The 20,835-nt window shown below is 39.9% G+C and overlaps 1 protein-coding gene across 2 annotated transcripts in view; it reads left to right on the top strand.

Annotated features, from left to right (window-relative positions):
• txndc16 (thioredoxin domain containing 16) overlaps positions 1-20,266 on the top strand; it is a 169,205-nt gene extending 148,939 nt beyond the window's left edge. For both annotated transcript variants that reach the window (XM_039741384.1, XM_039741385.1), the window contains exons 19-20: positions 8,295-8,485; positions 18,267-20,266. In XM_039741384.1, the coding sequence (XP_039597318.1) occupies positions 8,295-8,485; positions 18,267-18,610 (535 nt within the window). In that variant the 3' untranslated portion in view covers positions 18,611-20,266. The remainder of the gene's footprint in view (positions 1-8,294; positions 8,486-18,266) is intronic.
• The last annotated feature ends 569 nt before the right edge of the window (positions 20,267-20,835 follow it).

Genomic DNA, 20,835 nt, shown 5'->3' with positions numbered 1-20,835 from the left:
TCAGTAAATCCAGATATAGTACATTATTGAACTACTTAGACAATTGCAAAGTATTTAGAGTTTACCATGTCAATCAGACAGTCTTAGTCCATGAATCCTGGCTATACCAATTTGCCAAGTGGTGGCAGTTGAAGTGGAGTAACCAGTCTTTGCCTGATATTATAGTGTAATGTATTGTATCATCACATTTTTTCGTTGTACTCCGAAGGTATCTTGGATGGATTGCATGGTCACCTTGTGTCCATTAGTTGTTGGAAATAGAAATAAAGGACTGTCAGCTGGTGAGGTTTGGTCCTGCTGCTGATAATTGGTGCCTGATTCCATTCTGCAATTTAGCCCTTTTAAGGCGGCAAAGATTTATGCAAACTCTGCACCTTGGTGTTGTCATCAAAAGATTTCAACTTCGCTAAATATAGCTTATTGTGCCTTCTATTGAAGTGCTCAAGTCTGTATAAACTACCACTGTTCTATTGTCTCCAAGATCGAAGTAAATCCAAGCCATTCCATGCGTTACTGCTATGTCATTGAAGATGTGATAAACAAGTTGGACCATTCTTCTAGTCACTCTTTCTGGTTTTTGTTGACATTGTAGTCTCATTGACAAGGACTAAAGCTGAGCTGTTAAATTATTTCCTTGCAGCATAGGCTTGATGGAAGTCACCCAGATCTTCTAGATTTTGATAGTCTTAGTGACACCTGTCTCCAAAATACCACCATGAGATCCTCTAATTACTCTGAGGTGTGGACTGCAGCAAAGTCATTGGACCTGACGGGATTGGTCCCAGTGTGCTAAAGATGTGTGCTGCAGAACTTGCACTTTATCTTACTCCAGCTGTTTCATTTATGTCTGTGATATCGCCAGGTGCTGGCTGAGAGGCAACATGTAGTAGTAGTAATAGTGGTATCAGTATTGCGATGTGTACAGAATACAGTGAAATTTTTACATATGATTTACTGTTAGATACTAAACAAATCGCCAAGTCCAGAATCGGCTTTGTTAACGTTAACTACTTCAGTAAAAGCTTGATTGCCAAAAATATATGTAAGCAAACATACATTCATAAGAAGCACAGTCCCAGATGATTTTCAATGGTGTGCACATCCCCAAATGCAGCTCATAAGTGGATCTAAGCAAGCACTGACCTATCTTGCTGCTCTTATTATATATTCAGTGATGAAGATCATTGTGAAACACATCTCCAAGCCCATCTTCATTACAACTACCTATTCCAACTCAGTTGTTTCACATTTGATTTGTTTAAATCAGTTAATGTAGGGCAGATGCAGTAGATGTGGGAATGACCACATGGCTGTTGCACTGTACATATTGTGTGTATTTGTCTAGGTGTAGCACTGAGGTCTACTGGCTAAGTTTAGCTCAAGCAGAATGAAAGGGTGCATCTACATCTGGTTTAGCAGTTTCCTTACCAATCATCACCATCTGAACAGAAGTTAATGTTTTTTTTGTGGATGTTACAAGATAGCATTCTAGGGATCACCTGCTTCTTGGTATGTATATATGACCAGATGAAATGGCCACAAAATGAGTTTTTGTGGATGACCCCGACCTTGGAAAAAATATTGTGGTTGAGGCTGCCTCTGTGACATTGGCAACCTAATGAACATAGACATCTTTATAATAGCTGAATTGGCACAATTTCTGTGTGTTTATTCAATGCCAGAAACACAAAGGTCCTCCCCATCAGCCATGCAGGGAATGCCAAACCATACTTTTCTCACCTAATCTTCTATGTTGGTGTTAGCTCTGCCTGTTGTCTATCTTGGGGAGATCACATCAAATGCATAGCTACTAGAGCAGGGTGAACACCTCATTCCATCCCGATAATAATACACAGAATCTTTGTTTGGTAACCGTTAGAAATGTTCTTCTATGGACCCTTCACCTACTTCCACCTATTCTGTTCAATTCCATTCAGAGATGAATGATATGAGTGTGTGCCTTAATTTCAAACAGTCCTAATGCTGTACTCCTATCATTTCACAAGTGGCACACCCAGGATTGGCTGGCTTACTCTGAATCCTTCCGTCCATCCATCCTCTTCTGTTTATCCGAGGTCGGGTCGTGAGGGCAGCAGCTTGAGCAGAGATGCCCAGACTTCCCTCTCCCCAGCCACTTCTTCCAGCTCTTACGGGGGAATCCTGAGGCATTTCCAGGCCAGCCGGGAGACATAGTCCTTCCAGCGTGTCCTTGGTCTTCCCTGGGGCCTCCTCCCGGTTGGACGTGCCCAGAACACCTTGCCAGGGAGGCATCCAGGAGGCAACCTGATCAGATGCCCGAGCCACATTATCTGACTCCTCTCGATGCGGAGGAGCAGTGGCTCTAATTTGAGCCCCTCCCGGATGACTGAGCTTCTCACCCTATCTTTAAGGGAAAGCCCAGACAGCATGCGGAGGAAACTCATTTCAGCCACTTGTATTCGCGATCTCGTTCTTTTGGTCATTACCCATAGCTCATGACCATAGGTGAGGGTAGGAACGTAGATCGACTAGTAAACTTTGCCTTACGTCTCCGCTCCTTTTTCACCATGACAGACCGATGCAGAGCCTGCATCATTGCGGACGCTGCACCGATCCGCCTGTCGATCTCACGCTCCATTCTTCCCTTCCTCGTGAACAAGACCCCGAGATACTTGAACTCCTCCACTTGGGGCAGGATCTCTCCCCAACCCTGAGAGGGCACTCCACCCTTTTCCGGCTGAGGACCATGGTCTCAGATTTGGAGGTGCTGATTCTCATCCCAGCCGCTTCACACTCAGCTGCGAACCGCTCCAGAGAGAGCTGAAGATCACGGCCTGATGAAGCAAACAGGACAACATCATCTGCAAAAAGCAGTGACCCAATCCTGAGTCCACCAAACCAGACCCCTTCAACACCCTGGCTGCACTTAGAAATTCTGTCCATAAAAGTTATGAACAGAATCAGTGACAAAGCGCAGCCCTGTCGGAGTCCAACTCTCACTGGAAATGGGTTCGACTTACTGCCAGCAATGCGGACCAAGCTGTGACACCGGTTGTACAGGGACCGAACAGCCCTTATCAGGGGGTCCAGTACCCCATACTCCCGGAGCACCCCCCACAGGAGATCCCAAGGGACACGGTCGAACGCCTTTTCCAAGTCCACAAAACACATGTAGATTGGTTGGGCAAACTCCCATGCACCCTCCAGGACCCTGCTAAAGGTGTAGAGCTGGTCCACTGTTCCGCGACCAGGACGAAAACCACACTGTTCCTCCTGAATCCGAGGTTCGACTATCCGACGGACCCTCCTCTCCAGAACCTCTGAATAGACTTTTCCAGGGAGGCTGAGGAGTGTGATCCCTCTGTAGTTGGAACACACCCTCTGGTCCCCCTTTTTAAAGAGGGGGACCACCACCCCGGTCTGCCAATCCAGAGGCACTGTCCCCGATGTCCATGCGATGTTGCAGAGACGTGTCAACCAAGACAGTCCTACAACATCCAGAGCCTTAAGGAACTCCGGGCATATCTCATCCACCCCCGGGGCACTGCCAACAAGGAGTTTTTTAAGCACCTCGGTGACCTCAGTCCCAGAGTTGGGGGAGCCCACCTCCGAGTCCCCAGGCTCTGCTTCCTCATTGGAAGGCATGTTAGTGGGATTGAGGAAGTCTTCGAAGTACTCCCCCACCGACCCACAACGTCCCGAGTAGAGGTCAGCAGCGCACCATCCCCACCATATATAGTGTTGACACTGCACTGCTTCCCCCTCCTGAGACGCTGGATGGTGGCCCAGAATCTCCTCGAAGCCGTTCAAAAGTCATTCTCCATGGCCTCCCCAAACTCCTCCCACGCCAGAGTTCTTGCCTCAGCAACCACCGAAGACGCATTCCGCTTGGAGCTCTTGGAGCTGCCTCCAGAGTTCCACAGGACAAAAGGGTCCTGTAGGACTCCTTCTTCAGCTTAATGGAATCCCTCACTGCCGGTGTCCACCAACGGGTTCGGGGATTGCCACCACGACAGGCACCGACCACCTTACGACCACAGCTCTGGTCCAGCGCCTCAACAATAGATGCATGGAACATGGCCCATTTGGACTCAATGTCCCCCACCTCCCTCGGGACGTGGTCGAAGATCTTTCGGAGGTGGGAGTTGAAGCTACTTCTGACAGGGGACTCTATCAGATGTTCCCAGCAGACCCTCACAACACGTTTGTGCCTACCAGGCCTGACCAGCATCCTCCCCCACCATCGAAGCCTACTCACCACCAGGTGGTGATCAGTTGACAGCTCCACCCCTCTCTTCACCAGAGTGTCCAAGACATGTGGCCGTAAGTCCAACAACACAACCACAAAGTCGATCATGGTGCCAAGTGCACATATGACCACCCCTATGCTTGAACATGGTGTTCGTTATGGACAATCCGTGATGAACACAGAAGTCCAATAACAAAACGCCGCTCGGGTTCAGATCGGGGGGGGGGCATTCCTACAAATCACGACCCTTCAAGGTCTCACTGTCATTGCCCACGTGAGCATTGAAGTCTCCCAGCAGTACGAGGGAGTCCCCAAAAGGTGTGCCCTCTAGCACCCCCTCCAGGGACTCCAAAAAGGTTGGGTACTCCAAACTGCTGTTCGGCAAAAACGCACAAACAACAGTTAGGACCCGTCCCCCCACCTGAAGGCGGAGGGAGGGTACACTCTCGTCCATTGGGGTAAACCCCAATGAACAGGGGGGCAATAAGTATGCCCACACCCGCTCGGTGCCTCTCACCGGGGGCAACTCCAGAGTGGTAGAGAGTCCAGCCCCTCTCAAGGAGATTGGTTCCAGAGTCCAAGCTGTGCGTCGAGGTGAGCCTGACTATATCTAGCTGGAACCTCTCGACCTTGCGCACTAGCTCAGGCTCCTTCCCCTTCGGAGAGGTGACATTCCACGTCCCGAGAGCCAGCTTCTGCAGCCGAGGATCGGACCGCCAAGGTCCCCGCCTTCGGCCACCATCCAACTCACACTGCACCCGACCTCCTTGGCCCCTCCTACAGTTGGTGAGCTCATGGGAAGGGGGACCCACGTTGTCTCTTCAGGCTGTGCGTGGCCGAGCCCCATGGGTGCAGGCCCAGCCACCAGGTGCTTGCCATCGAGCCCCACCTCCAGGCCTGGCTCCAGAGGGGGTGCCCCGATGACCCACGCTCGGGTGAGGGAAAAATGTCGTCCAAGGTTTTTGTTCTTCATAGGAGGTTTGGTTGAACCACTCTTTGTCTCATCCCTCACCTAGGACCAGTTTGCCTTGGGTGACCCTGCCAGGGGCATAAAGCTCCGGACAACAGAGCTCCTAGGATCATTGGGACACACAAACCCCTCCACTACGATAAGGTGGCGGTTCGAGGAGGAGTGGCTTATTTTGAATGTTGTTATAATTCTTGGATGAACAGAAACTCTACAGCTGCAAACCACTTCCATAATGCTACATTTTACTCATGCAGCAGGGATCTTGCAGCCTTACAGCTGCCCAGTACATTCAGGCAATGGAACAAGTTGCCAACTGGTTACTTGTGGTGAGGCCATCATCACTTTCAAACACTTAAAACTTCAATGAATCGTTTGAACTCTGGCAAGCATGACAGCTGCTATGTTATGCAAAAACAGTGCTGTTCCATTGTGTCTGTACATGTGGTAATTTTTCACTATGTGCAAAAAAAAATGAGAAAGAAACAGTTAGTCCAATCGTTTTTTCTTCCTAATGATGCACTTATGTTAAAGCCTGTGTCATGAGAACTTAACTGAGATGCCTAGGTAAACAAATTAATTCAAATCATCTGCCCTAGCTTCCTTTAATGTATTGTGCCACAAATGTTAATGGTGCCATACTAGCAGCTTCCCATGACTAACATAATTACCAGCTCTTCAGTAAAAGATGTTAGTGATAAGGGCACTTTGTTGCTGGGTATGACTGTAGTTATTCAAGGACCATTTTCAGTTTGATAAAGCAGTGGTTGTAAAACTGTGGGGCGGGCCCCCCTAGGGGGGGCGCGAAGATGTGAAAAAAAGAAAACAAGAATCAAAAATATGAAAAATACATCTATTGAAACCAAAACAAATTAACTTAAACTACATTCTGATACTAGGAAAAATAAATATAGAGTCAGATAAATGTTGATAAAATTTAAGTAGGTATAATAAAATATGCATCTATGATATATCATTAATTAAAAAAGAACAAATTGGTATTAGTGGCTCCTTTCAAAAAAAACGTTAGGGTGGCGCGATTAAAACTGTTATGAAAACTCGGGTCGTAAATACTTAAAGGTTGAGAAACGCTGTGATAAAGAGATACAGGTGAGATAGTATCAGTTCACCAGCCAATAGCAGCATTTGTAAAAACCTGCATTTACTACATTAGATAACAAATGTTTAATTGTGCTAAAGTCTAAAGCATTATTTAAAAAAAGCACTTTCAGCTAAATAATAATGTGAAAAATAAGTCTTAAAGCTATATTTGAGTGGCTCAATTATTAAAAGACTAATATAACTCAATAATGTAACTCAAACATATGGAAGCATCTTGAAATTTGCAACTCACAGGTAAATCTACAAAGACCATGTCAAAATAAATTTCAGTGTGCATATACAGTGATCAGCCACAACATTAAAACAAATGACAGGTGAAGTGAATAACATCAATTCTCTTGTTATAATAGCACTTGGTGGGATTATATTAGCCAGCAAGTGAACAATCAGTTCTTGAAGGTGCTGTGTTGGAAGCAGGAAAAATGGGCAAGAGTAAGAATCTGAACAGCTTTGACAAGGACTGAATTGTGATGGCTAAATAACTGGGTAAAGCATCTCTATTCAATATGCAGTGGTTATTACCTACGAAAAATAGTCCAAAGAAGGAGAAACAGTGACACAGTCATGGATGTCCAAGGCTTATTAATGCACTTCGGGAGCGAAGGCTAGTCCATCTGGTTCAGTCCCATAGAAGATCTACTGTACTACAAATTGCAGAAGAGCTTAATGATGGACTGAGAGAAAGGTGTCAGAACACACAATATATCACAGCTTGCTGTGTTTGGGGCTGCATAGCTGCAGAACAGTCAGAGTGCCCTTGCTGAGCAATGTTCACCACTGAAAGTAACGGCATTGGGCATGTGAGCATAGAACTGCACCATGAAGGAATGGAAGAAGGAGGTCTGGTCTCGTGAATCACTTTGTTTTTTTTAAATCATGTGGATGGTCTGGTACATGCATTGTTTACCATGAGAACAGACGGCAACAAGATGCACTATGGAAAGAAGACAAGACGGTGGAGGCAGTGTGATGCTCTGGGCAATGTTCATTTGAGAAACCTTGGGTCTTGGCATTCATGTGGATGTTACTTTGACATGTACCACCTATGTAAACATTTTTGTAGACTGCTTGTCATGACAACGGTATTCTCTGATGGCGGTGGTGTCTTTCAGCAGGATAAAAATTGTTTCAGATTGGTTTAAGGAACCTGATAAAGGGTTCAAGGTGTTGACTTGGCCTCCAAATTCCTCAGATCTCGAAGTGTCTATAGGTTTTGCTGGAAAAACAAGCCCAATCCATGGAGGTTGCACCTCACAGTTCACAGGACTTAAATGAACTGCTGCTAATGTCTTCGTTCCAGATACCACATAACACCTTCAGAGGTCTTGTGGAGTCCATGTCTCAATGGGTCAGAGTTGTTTTAGTGGCATGATGGGGACCTACACCGTATAAAAAACTTAAACCTTCTAATTCTATTGCAGTAAATAGTGAATCCGTTATATATTATTGGGAAACTTCAAAATGCTTATAGTGCTTTGATAAAACACTAAATAAATATTTTATCTTCTAACTGGTCCATATTTCATAGTAGTCCTTTGAGTAAGAAAGCCACCTCTAGCAAATAACACTAAACATCTGAGCATTACAATAAGTAATTCAGTTAACAAAGATGAATAGAAATGTGCTTTTCTAGGGCTAAAAATGTGAGTTGTGTGGACTTGAGCACAGTACTTGATGATGCCCATTTGCAGAGATAACATAATCTAGGCAGCACGTCTTATAACTGCCTCATCAATAAAGAACTGCTTCACCTACTCTATTTGTGAGATGATTGATACTTCAAGCATGCCAGCATTACAGTAGTATTACGATTTGGTTTGCAAATAGTTGCACAACAGAGTGATAGATTTGAAAAGGGTATGACAATTTTCATTAGAAGTCAACAAAACTGATGAAAAGATCTTTTAAAATTATGTTGCAATTTTTAGGTCAATGGCAAGTGAACTCAGTTTTCTTATGTTTTTTTTTTCCTCTCAGTGATCGCACCCCTGTGGGTAGAGCAGTGCTTGAGTTCCACTTGGGTTTCTTGCCACAGCTTCCTGTTTTGATTCTTATACAAATCAACTCTGGGTCTGAGGTGTTTGTGTTTCCTGCAGAGTACTCCCTGCTGGCCAGCGAAATACAGAACTGGCTGCACAGAGTCCAGAATGGGGATGAGGAGCCTGTAGGTCAGTATGAAATGTGTTTTTTTTTTCCAGAGGAATTAGGGATGTAGCAAGCAATGTCATAATATATGATACAGTAATCCCTCATTTATCGCGGGAGATAGGTTCCAAGGCTGGCCGCAATAACTTAATGTCCGCGAAGTAGGGACACCATATTTATTTAATTATTTAACATGTATTTGGACGTTTTTAAACCCTCCCTGTACTGTTTACAACCCACCATTTACTCTATTAATAACAGGGACCTACCTAACATTTCCTGGGGCACCTCTTCCACGGTTTTTGAAGGTGTATCCATAGTAGTAGTAGGAAATGGCTCTTTTTTGCGAGGCTGCAAAAACATTGTGATCGACAGTTGCTGCCGCTGCTTCTTTTTCCGGTCGAAGAGCAGCTTGTAGGCGGTCATGACGTCGTCGACCTTGTTGCAAAATTAGACCAATCAAACGGCGTTTAGGCTCAGCACCAGCCTTGGAAGAAGGAGCACGTTTGGGAGCCATTGCAGGGGGTGAAAATTGAAGCGAAGTTCAACACAAAGAAACCACAAAAAATCACACACAGTACAGTGTAAAGTAAACCACTCTGCGAGAAAGCTTGAAGCGAAATGGCCGCAACAGAGAGACAAGGGGAGATGCTGTGGGATCTGGGCATCAGTCAAAGCACTAATCACGGGCCCGATTAGAAAGCGGGAAACTGTGTGATTTGTTGTCTCCCTCCCATGTACCAATCACAGCCCGTGTTACAACGCACTTAGTCACCGAACTTGTTTTGTTGTTCTTAGACTAGAAAATACTACTACTATATTTAAAAATCTGCGAAGTCGTGAATCCGCGAAAAGTGAACCGCGAAGTAGCGAGGGATTACTGTAACTTGATCCAATGAAGAACATTCAGCTTGACTACTTGTTTTACAGTATTTAGTCTTTACTTTACTTATAATTTCCCTAGTAGAGGTTCTTTTTTTTTTTTTGCTTTATTTTTTTAATTGTACTTTTCAGAATCATTCAGTTCAGAATCATTTTGTAAATAATTTGCTCTTTAGGTTTAAAGTAGTTTGTCATGAATATTTCATATGTAATTAATGCATTATTATACAGTGGTGTGAAAAACTATTTGCCCCCTTCCTGATTTCTTATTTTTTTGCATGTTTGTCACACAATATGTTTCTGATCATCAAACACATTTAACCATTAGTCAAATATAACACAAGTAAACACAAAATGCAGCTTTTAAATGATAGTTTTATTATTTAGGGAGAAAAAATCCAAACCTACATGGCCCTGTGTGAAAAAGTAATTGCCCCCTTGTTAAAAAATAACCTAACTGTGGTGTATCACACCTGAATTCAATTTCCGTAGCCACCCACAGGCCTGATTATTGCCACACCTGTTTCAATTAAGAAATCACTTAAACAGGAGCTGCCTGACACAGAGAAGTAGACCAAAAGCACCTCAAAAGCTAGACATCATGCCAAGATCCAAAGAAATTCAGGAACAAATGAGAACAGAAGTAATTGAGATCTATCAGTCTGGTAAAGGTTATAAAGCCATTTCTAAAGCTTTGGGACTCCAGCGAACCACAGTGAGAGCCATTATCCACAAATGGCAAAAACATGGAACAGTGGTGAACCTTCCCAGGAGTGGCCGGCCGACCAAAATTACCCCAAGAGCGCAGAGACGACTCATCCGAGAGGTCACAAAGACCCCAGGACAACGTCTAAAGAACTGCAGGCCTCACTTGCCTCAATTAAGGTCAGTGTTCACGACTCCACCATAAGAAAGAGACTGGGCAAAAACAGCCTACATGGCAGATTTCCAAGATGCAAACCACTGTTAAGCAAAAAGAACATTAGGGCTCATCTCAATTTTGCTAACTTTTGGGAAAATACCTTGTGGACTGATGAGACAAAAGTTGAACTTTTTGGAAGGCAAATGTCCCGTTACATCTGGCGTAAAAGGAACACAGCATTTCAGAAAAAGAACATCATACCAACAGTAAAATATGGTGTGATGGTCTGGGGTTGTTTTGCTGGTTCAGGACCTGGAAGGCTTGCTGTGATAGATGGAACCATGAATTCTACTGTCTACCAAAAAATCCTGAAGGAGAATGTCCGGCCATCTGTTCGTCAACTCAAGCTGAAGCGATCTTGGGTGCTGCAACAGGACAATGACCCAAAACACACCAGCAAATCCACCTCTGAATGGCTGAAGAAAAACAAAATGAAGACTTTGGAGTGGCCTAGTCAAAGTCCTGACCTGAATCCAATTGAGATGCTATGGCATGACCTTAAAAAGGCGGTTCATGCTAGAAAACCCTCAAATAAAGCTGAATTACAACAATTCTGCAAAGATGAGTGGGCCAAATTCCTCCAGAGCGCTGTAAAAGACTCATTGTAAGTTATCGCAAACGCTTGATTGCAGTTATTGCTGCTAAGGGTGGCCCAACCAGTTATTAGGTTCAGGGGGCAATTACTTTTCACACAGGGCCATGTAGGTTTGGATTTTTTTTCTCCCTAAATAATAAAAACTATCATTTAAAAACTGCATTTTGTGTTTACTTGTATTATATTTGACTAATGGTTAAATGTGTTTGATGATCAGAAACATTTTGTGTGGCAAACATGCAAAAGAATAAGAAATCAGGAAGGGGGCAAATAGTTTTTCACACCACTGTATATTTAAACTTCTATGACGTAAAATGTAAAGTTGCCCAAGTTTTAACTGAACAATTTTCATTTTAAATGAATGGATTAGATTGAAGCACATTTATAGGCAATGTTAGATCATTATGTGCAGGTATAAGGAGTACAGTGAAATTATTACTTGCATGTGCGAATCAATATGCAACGTCTCCACTCTCTGGCATCATGATAATTGAGTAAAACTATTTTACCTTGTAACATCTTTCTTAGGCTGTGTTAACACTACTGCATTTTCATTTTAGAAAGAACATTTTTAAACAAAAACTGTCTCTGTCCACACTATCATTTACACTTAATTCACAAAAGTATCTCTGCCCGCACTAAAACTACCAAAAAACTTATATGACATATGACATAGTCATTCACCTATATGGATATTTTTTTTTTGCTGAGAGGTAGCATAGACATCCTAGACTCTCTAAAGATTTCTCACCATTTTTTTTAAGAACTACAACTTCCTTTGCAATAGTTCCCCAACAAGCACTGTTCTGTCCAGGTCTTACCCAAAAAAAAAATGATCCTTGAAGGAATGGTAACACAGCTGGCAACATGATTAGTGCAAAATTGTAGGGACTCGGTAAATTGTATGCCTTTTAAAAACATATGCAGTATTCAAACTACAAAACACAATTTAGATGCATATAAGTAAGTAACACAACAAGCGCCATGAAAGGAACTCCAATTTGTCTGCCATTTTGGAATATTGTTTCATTTTGTGAAGGGTGACCAATCACGGAATTAGACGTTATAATGCGCAAAATCCAATCAGGGCAGGGCCACATAATAAGCACAAACCTTTCAGAGTGTAACTAAGAGTATGTGTTTTCAAAACTCTCTATTTTCATACATCTGCACTGCAATACTGAGCCGACAGTTTAAGAAACATATAGCTCTGGAGAACATTTTCAAAAGCCTCCGTTTTTAGGGGAAAAAAATGCCATGGGTGTGTGGACAGAAAGTCAAAATGGACACTAATTTCTGCATTTTTAAATAAAAACATTGCAGTGTGGCTTTAGCGCAAGACCTAAAATCAGAAATATTGGATTCAAATTACTGTATTCTATTCCTGTTTTTTAAAGTAAGTTACCATATGTATCACAAAAAAACAGCTTTACTTTTAGCATACTGTCTTATTTTCTTAAATAGTTGTACTGATTTTATAAGTTTATAGTAGTGAGTGTGCAAAATAGTAAAACAAAGTCATCATCATCATGATACATTAACTAAACAATATGGGAGGACTTTGGTGTATAACAGCTGTACCTCTGAACTGAGAGGAGCAAACTGATACAGCCTGGGCTTGTAGTGAAGTTGCCCCTGGATGAGATACTTTAGGAAGTGGACCAGATATGCCCCATTTGGGGAAGACCTAGAGGCAGACTCAGGACACCCTGGATGAATGCATTATATCTCTTAGCAGGCCTGACAACAACTTGGGATTACTTGGGAGGAGTTGTAGATTGTTGCTGGGAATAGGGTGGCCTGTACTAAGTCCACCTCATCATGTCATGTCACTTCTGTGACCATGACCAGGATAAGCAGATAGAAAATAGTTTAATAAAAAAGTTATTTATCACTTACCTCTAACTTTAGGGTAAAGAATCTTCAAACAGGTCAGTGAAAGGGTTTTTTGACAAGCTAACTAGGGCAACATAGCATACCAATTAGAATGTTACAATGTTTCACCCAGGTGACAGATTATATCAGTATTAACACTTTGAAACCTATGTTACTACAGCTGGAAACCAAAATTCTTGATTTGATTTTTATGACACATAAATTTGAAGAATAATGGGGTCATGAATTTTCTTTATATATTTCCTGAATGGCAACTGATGTATACAGTACAATGTCCTAAATGATTTGGTGGTCAGAAACATGCAGTAATATTAAGGATTTGCTACACTGTTATGTGTCAATCTTAAGTGCAAGCTGAGGACTGAAACTTTCCCCCTTGTTTGTTACACTACCTGATTTTGAGAAAAACAGTTTAAATAAGTTGTTTGTGCCCAAAAAGGCCTTTCACAATGCAAGCTGTAACAGTACCCATAATGTAGTACTAGATTCTTATGTTTGGAATTTTGTGATTTCTAACATATTGTACTTAGTGTAAAGCAGTTTGAATTAAGTTGTTTTTATGCCTGATTTATTGTATTGCAATCACAGATTTAATCTTTTTGATTTCTGTCTTCCTTATGATAGATTAACCACAAGATAAATATTTAATAATAATTAGAACAATATTTTTTAGCAAACTTATTCTCCTATTAAGTGATTTTTAACAACAATAAATATATGTGTAGGGCAGCACAGTGGCACAGTGGATAGCGCTGCTGCCTTGAAGTTAGGAGACACAGGTTTGCTTCCTGGGTCCTCCCTGTGTGGAGTTTGTATGTTCTCCCCGTGTCTGCGTGGGTTTCCTCCAGGTGCTCCGGTTTCCTCCCACAGTCCAAAGACATGCAGGTTAGGTGCATTAGCGATCCTAAATTGTCCCTTGTGTGTGTGTGCCCTGCGGTGGGCTGGCGCCCTGCCCTGGGTTTGTTTCCTGCCTTGCGCCCTGTGTTGGCTGGTATTGGTTCCAGCAGACCCCTGTGACCCTGCAGTTAGGATATAGCAGGTTGGATGGATGGATGGATGGAAATATATTTGTAATATTATGGGTGTCCAGCAAAGAACAGAGTTATTAAGTAATGTGGCAGAATATATGCATTGCATAGGTTATTCCCACAAAACAAAAAGTTTTGGGAAGTGATATGTTGAAAGAAGCTGCAAAGGCAAGTACCAAAACCTTCTATGAAAACCAGGTATTTTTTTATTTATAATATCTACACTGGAAAGTACATTAATGTACCAGTAGACTTAGGGAAATATAACAGAAAGTTGGCATTGGGCAAGTTTGATGTTCCTTTTCTAGAAATCAGTCGATGTGAAGTTCTAGTTTGGGTAAAAGTAAGAGTTAATAAAATAGGGAGGTTCTGGGCACAAGGCCCATTTAGTGAATAACTGTAGAGGTATGCAAGGAGGCTATTGCTACAGGAATTTTCAAAGAAACCCTTGACAATGGAATTAAATCCACCCTTGAGCATCCTTGAATGTTACCAGGAACATTTTATATATGACTACTTCATCTGAAGTTTATTGAAATTACAGTTAGAAAGTTAATTGGGACAATTACTCAATGTAACAATGTTACTCAATGTTAAAAAATGGTCTGGTTAACATAAGCAGGTGTTGTTGATTTTTTATACGAGGAAAGGTAGTCCTTCAAGACCAGCAGATCAAAAGGGACAAATTGCTGCTGCTTATGTTACATTCAGTCTTCGACCCTTGTGCTTTCCTCAAAAAAAAAAAAGCGAAAGTGTTGCTTTGTATTATTTTTACCAGTTTTCAGTCTGACAGTATCGGAATTCTGAGTAGTACTGCTAACAGTAGACTTCCTAAAATATGATGCAGTATTGCTAAACCAATTTTCTCTGTTTTAAGTCTTTGAATGTTTTCTATGAATTCTAGTTTCAGTTGGATTTGTGCCATTCCTTCCACTACAGTAAATGAGGGTTTCCAAGAAATATTTTAATCTTAGTCTTTGAATCTCACACTTTATTTTTTTTTCTGGTTGTGAAGGTATTTTTCATGACTTATTTATCATGGTGATATATACAGTTGACTTTTCAATGAAGTTTTTTGAGGTAAGTTGAATCTAATCACTGACTAAAAATAGATGTCCATATGATTCATATTTTTGTATATACTGGATATTTTTAAATAAACCATGCATTTAATGTTTCAGTTATTTTAATATTGATTAAAGCCTTTATATCTGTTTTCCTTAAATTGGAAAATAGGCTTTCATTTATTCATACTCATGCAATTTCTAAGCATTTAATCGATTGCATTCCAAAATGAATTTTTTTCCAACATTTGATTTTCTAACATAATCCTGATCTTGACTGACTGCATTTTAAATAACCAACCAATTCACATGATCACCTCCACAGATGCAAGAGTGCCATTGACATCACACGCCAGTCACACACCACATGGAATGCTGTTATTTCATACCACTGTGCTTAAATTGTTTGTTTAACAAGTACCAACTTTTTGATTACTCTTTTATCATTAAAAATGATATCAAACAGTATACAAATAAACATGTGGATAAAAAAATCACATGGAGATGGATTGGCCGAGAAAAAATATATATTAGCTGTCTTTCAGTGCCTTACAACACAGAATTCAATCCATTATGTGTTCTTTGTACTAATAATTTAAATATATACGGTATAATAGGATTTCTGGCAGGTGAAATGCAGGAATCAATCCTGAATGAGGTTCTTGTTGCACAAAAATAAAATAATAAGCATTTGTTAAAAATCATAATCAGCTTCAAAGAAAGAAAGAAAAAGAAAAATGAAAAATATACCTTAAGGTCATCCCAGACTTACTATGTAGTTTACTTAAAATATGCATATTTTTTTGGTGTCCTGTGATATCATGGAAAATTATTTGCTTTTCCCACTGACCTTAAACCTTTAGGTTCTTTGCTGTGTGGCAGCTACACTCCAAACTGTAATAAAATATAGTGCCTTCACCAGCACTTGTTGAGTGTTCTACCATGGCATTTCCACTGGGCAGCTTGGACTTCAGCTGCTAAAGTTTATCCTTACCAATGTTACTGTTTCACCAAAGACTACACTATGCACAGACTGTCTTGAACTTAACAACATAAATAAAAAATCAACATTAACTATTTACACTTCTGACTAAAAGCTCTCCATAGTTGTGGCCATGGAGAACACATTGACTAGTCCAGTTCTGGTATTTCATTTTTACCCTAAAGCACACCTTAATTAACAATTCCATGGCTTCCACACTTTTCACTTTATCTTTCCCATTTGTCACACACTTCTGCTCAAACTGACAACACTTGCTTTATCTTACCCCTTTTAAACCCTTTCTTTCTTTGAATAAAGAGCTACAGAATGTCCTCCCCTGTAAGCCCCATTAGCTACTTGTAGCCCAGTGAACTCCATCCACAGTGTCTCTTAGTAGACTTAATCTGCATAGGCTGCCACTCTCTGCAGTTGGACTTCTCTGTACTGCCAAGTGTCAAATGAAAATACCGTGCCATTCACATTCACTTGCAGATGGGCCACCACATAACTGAGACACTACCGCTTACATCCTAGACTCTTGTAGAGACTGCAGTTTAAAGATGATCTTTTTTTCTCTGTCCAGGCAGAACATTTCTTAATTACAGAGCCTCTCAAGAGGCAGTCACATGACGGGGCTTATGTTATTCTCGGATGGAGACATTGTTTATCTGATTAACTAGGCAGTTCTGCAATTTATATTTTATGTTATTTAAAAGTATGCTTTATCCTGTGAGTGCTGAGTCATGACTCTCTGTTATCTTTTTCAAAAGTTAAAGACCACAGTAAATATTTATATATAAATACATAATTTGATTAATCAAGCAAATAATTCTTAATCATTAACCACATAAAACAAGAATGCATAAACAAAGTTCAATAGCCAAACCCTAACCAAGTTAAACAGTTTCATTAGTATCAGTTCAGCATTTCAGTCTAAACAAGAAAACAAAGTCCATGCATTCCCTAATGAGGATGCTCCTCCATTCAATTCCATGTTAACAGTAGAAATCCTGAAGCCTATGAAAAAACTCGTAATCTCGGCCCACCTTAAATCCATTCGCACTTCTCCATCGGTGTCTTTTGTTTTGTAAATGTGTCGATCAGCACAATCAGCAAGCAGCCTACTATCCCATCCCCCCTCAACAGTGCTCACCTCGGACCGAAAGCTCTCCCAGCTCAAGCTGAGGCTCCTGATCTGTGTGTGAGGTGTCTGGTGTTGAACAGGGTAAAAATGATATTGTCATTTGGAATACATACATTTCATGTGTGTTCCGTGTCTAGAACGATCTGTGTAAATTTAGGATGAAATGCGAGGCAGGAATTGTTAAACACATAACTAAACAAGAAACATTTTTCATATTTTAGTAATAATTGACAAAATGTACACATGAAGTGTATAATGTGTGAAAAAAGTTCAAGTATGAAAGAGATTAGATATTGCAGAATAAGAAAGTGCTAAAGAAGTTATTTTTGAACAAATAGACATCTGCTGTCCTGTCTTTGGTAGCCAGTTGTACCTGTGAGGTTTGATAGCTGCTGAGAGTGACATCACAGAGCTGCTGCATGTTGTGCAGGTTCTTTTTTTTATAGCAAAATGAAATTGCATGAGACAGCATTACGTAAGCTGGATACATATGGGGAGATTTAAATGAACTACCAAGGTCATACTAGATACAGGGAAATAAGAATAGAGACACACAGTTGTTTCTTTACGTGTCAAGTGTAAAGTCAGGAACAGGAAAGATTTCAAAAATCAGAGTTAACATGTTCAAGCAGTACTCAAAGGTAAAATCCACATAAAACATGCAAAATTAAAAATAAAAAAAAAAACTTTTAAAATCTAAATAGCAAATGCATCATGTGGGGTCTCACAAGGATTATAAGTCAATATTAGAGTTTAAACTTTTAAGATTTTTAGGTTTGTAAGGTTATGATTGTTACATGTACAGAGTAAAATGAAACTTTTAATTGCCAGTGACTCACTCCAGATAAATAATAACTAGACAACATAATTCAGTGATTGGGAACAGAGGCAGAAATGTATCTCCAGCTGACAGGATTTGAAAGATTTGATATCTGGAACTAATGGACATCTTATATTTTAGAGCTTACATGTTTGATGTAAAATGTTTTCAGCAAGTCACTTGTCTTAGATTTATTTAAAATGCCTCATATCTTGCTTTGAAAATGTGTACAAGTCTGTGGCCATCAGAGAAAAAATAACTCTCTTCATTTGTGAAAATTTCCTTGTTAAAAGCTTTCTAGCCAGAACAGTCTGAAAAACACTGACAAAGATAGTATGTATAACTAATCTCAAAAATGTTCAATCATAGGGTTATGCTTTGTAAATGCACTATATATTTGCAAGTTGTGCTTACATATAGTATTTGTTTTCATTACTAAAAATAACACTGTTAATTTTATTTCTTTTTCAGGAGAGTTACAAGATGAAAACTGGGGTCCAACAACACCTCTTTTTGATTTTCTAGCTTTAATGGATGAGGCAGTCCCAGGTTTTGCAGCTCAGAAAATATCCAAATCTCAGCAGTTAAAATCAAAAACAGAGAGAGAGAAGGTAGAAAAAGACAAAGAAGAGAATATAAAACTTGATTTGTCAAGTGGACAGCCTGTGCAACCACCAGAACTATTGGAAAAAGATGAGAAGATTCTAAAACGTACGTCTAGTGATTCAGAACACAAGAGACAAGTATTTCATGGGAAATCTTTACATGGAGGTTCTCAACCCTTGGGCAAACAAAAGCAACACTCTGAACTTTAATTTGGAGCTCAGCATCTGTTGTAATTCCTGCACGAAGCATTTTGAAATCATTCTCCATTAATGGACCCCACTTGAATGTAGTCAGAGGCATAACCAGGGATTTTAAGATGAGATGAAAAAGTATATGAATCATAGTTCACTGTATGGTCAATCAGATGGAACTGTCATAAAATGTATTTTGTTTATGGTTCAAATCCAAAATGCCCTCTCCTAGGTCCCCACATGGATGCCATTCACTCTCATCTAGCTCTCCTTTTCTGGCTTTTAAAGAGAGCTTCATATAGAATGTCAGTGTGTATCTTGGCAATGCTAATATCAAAAGTGGCAGCAAGAGCATTTTCAGGTGCTACATATAGAAAAACATAGACACTACTTAATAAAGCCTAAACACACAAAAGTATTTGATGTACTTCAAGTGGAAAAAAATCACATAGGAAGAATAAGTGAGATATGTGTGCTGGCAGATACTCTTGAGATTGTCCTAAACTGTTACTTCAAATTTACTGTACTTGCTTTCCCCTAAAACTTTTTTAAATATGTTTTTCCTTTAGGAGCATTTGTTTGCTTTTAACAGAGCATATGGCTTCACTTTAATTCAAATGCAATTATCTGTGCACACTGAACAAGCTTCAAACCCATTCCCATTTTAGCCTGAGAACATCTTGATTTCAACACCAAACAAAAATAAAAAATACCTCAAAACACCTAAATGACTTAACTTAATCAATCCAATACTTTGTTGTTATGCACATCTGTTTTTGAGGTAAGGTAACGCACTGTTTATGGTGCTGGAGAGTAGTGATGTGTTGCATGTTGATTAGTTCACACAAGTAAGAATTTCATCGTACTCTGTACATGAGACAATAGTGACCCCATAAAAGTACTGTATATTAACAAAGACAATCTTGTGATGTTGATGCTTCAATTCTTGAGGCCATTACATTTTTCTGATTGTGTTTCAGTTAATAACTTTATCCACTGAGATTAAGATCTGTCGTCTTAACTAAGACATGTACTTTAGTTGGGATCCTTTATTTGTCTTTGAAGCAACTTTCATTGCTGAAAGCTGGAGTTCCTGCTGTGTAGAAATAAATCTTTCCCAGCTGTTGCCACAAGATGGAACTGCAAACAGTTATCTGACTAAGATTTTACTTTTTTTAGGAAAAAAAACATTTTAATGTGCAAGCAATTTATAAAACACATTTTCTTTTCAAAATCGGCACTGAATTGCCCTCTCCACAACTGGTTCCTGCATTTGCCCAATGCTGTTTGGATTGCCAATGGCATCTGTTATTCCAAGAGGATTTCATAATGGATGGATGAATGAACCTTTGAAAGTTTATTGTTGAAACATATTACACATAACATTGACAAAGCCAATAAGCATCATAGAGTTGATTTTGTTAACATATAAAATTTCCACATGCCTAGGAGACCTCACATCTGGAAATGCTTAGGTTTTTAGTTTGTTCACACACTCAGATTTACAAGAAGAATTCATTCATTTCCTGAACAGCAGTATTACATGCAAAGTTTTTTGGTTCATTGCAGTTGTATTAAAAATTACTTCGAATGAGATAAATTTACTTATGCAGATAGTTTATTTATTTGTATATGTTTTACTTTACAAATGTATTAAACATTCCCATAGAGCACCGGGCTTCCTTCCTTGTTATTTTATTTGACTTCTGTTTCTTATTTATTTTAATTTGTTTGATCTCTTCAGATTTGTATTTATCTCATACTTTTTCCATAACATTTTTTTTTTTTCCTGGGGCTGGCTTTTCTGACCATTCTGGTAGCAGTCTACAAGATTGATGTTATTGTTTGTATTAACCTTTTTTTCTTTTTCTTTTATAGCTTTGCAGAGAATATTCAAGAAGGTGAAAAGCTGAAGACTGATGTTGTTAATCAGGGTGGAAAACAGTTGGCTGACAATATGAAGATATGTCACAGCCAATATTTTCCTTTTCATAGCTTTAGTATAAGAAAAATATTTTGTTTTTCAGTGAAAATTTATTAAGCAAATCTAAAATAAATCAGATATCAACATGAACATAATTGAACGGACACTGAAAGTGTAGAAAAGCCACTGCAAGGCAATAAAGTAATCAAAGTATTAAATGTGTTACTGGAATACTCTACAACATTAACTAAATAGCCAAAATATTAAATGTGTTACTGGAATACTCTACAACATTAACTAAATAGCCAAAGTATTAGAT

Source organism: Polypterus senegalus, chromosome 18, assembly GCF_016835505.1.
Source record: "Polypterus senegalus isolate Bchr_013 chromosome 18, ASM1683550v1, whole genome shotgun sequence".
In the NCBI taxonomy this organism is placed as follows: Eukaryota; Metazoa; Chordata; class Cladistia; order Polypteriformes; family Polypteridae; genus Polypterus; species Polypterus senegalus.
The sequence above is the reverse complement of the archived record's forward strand: the minus strand, read 5'-3'. Positions and strand labels throughout refer to the sequence as shown.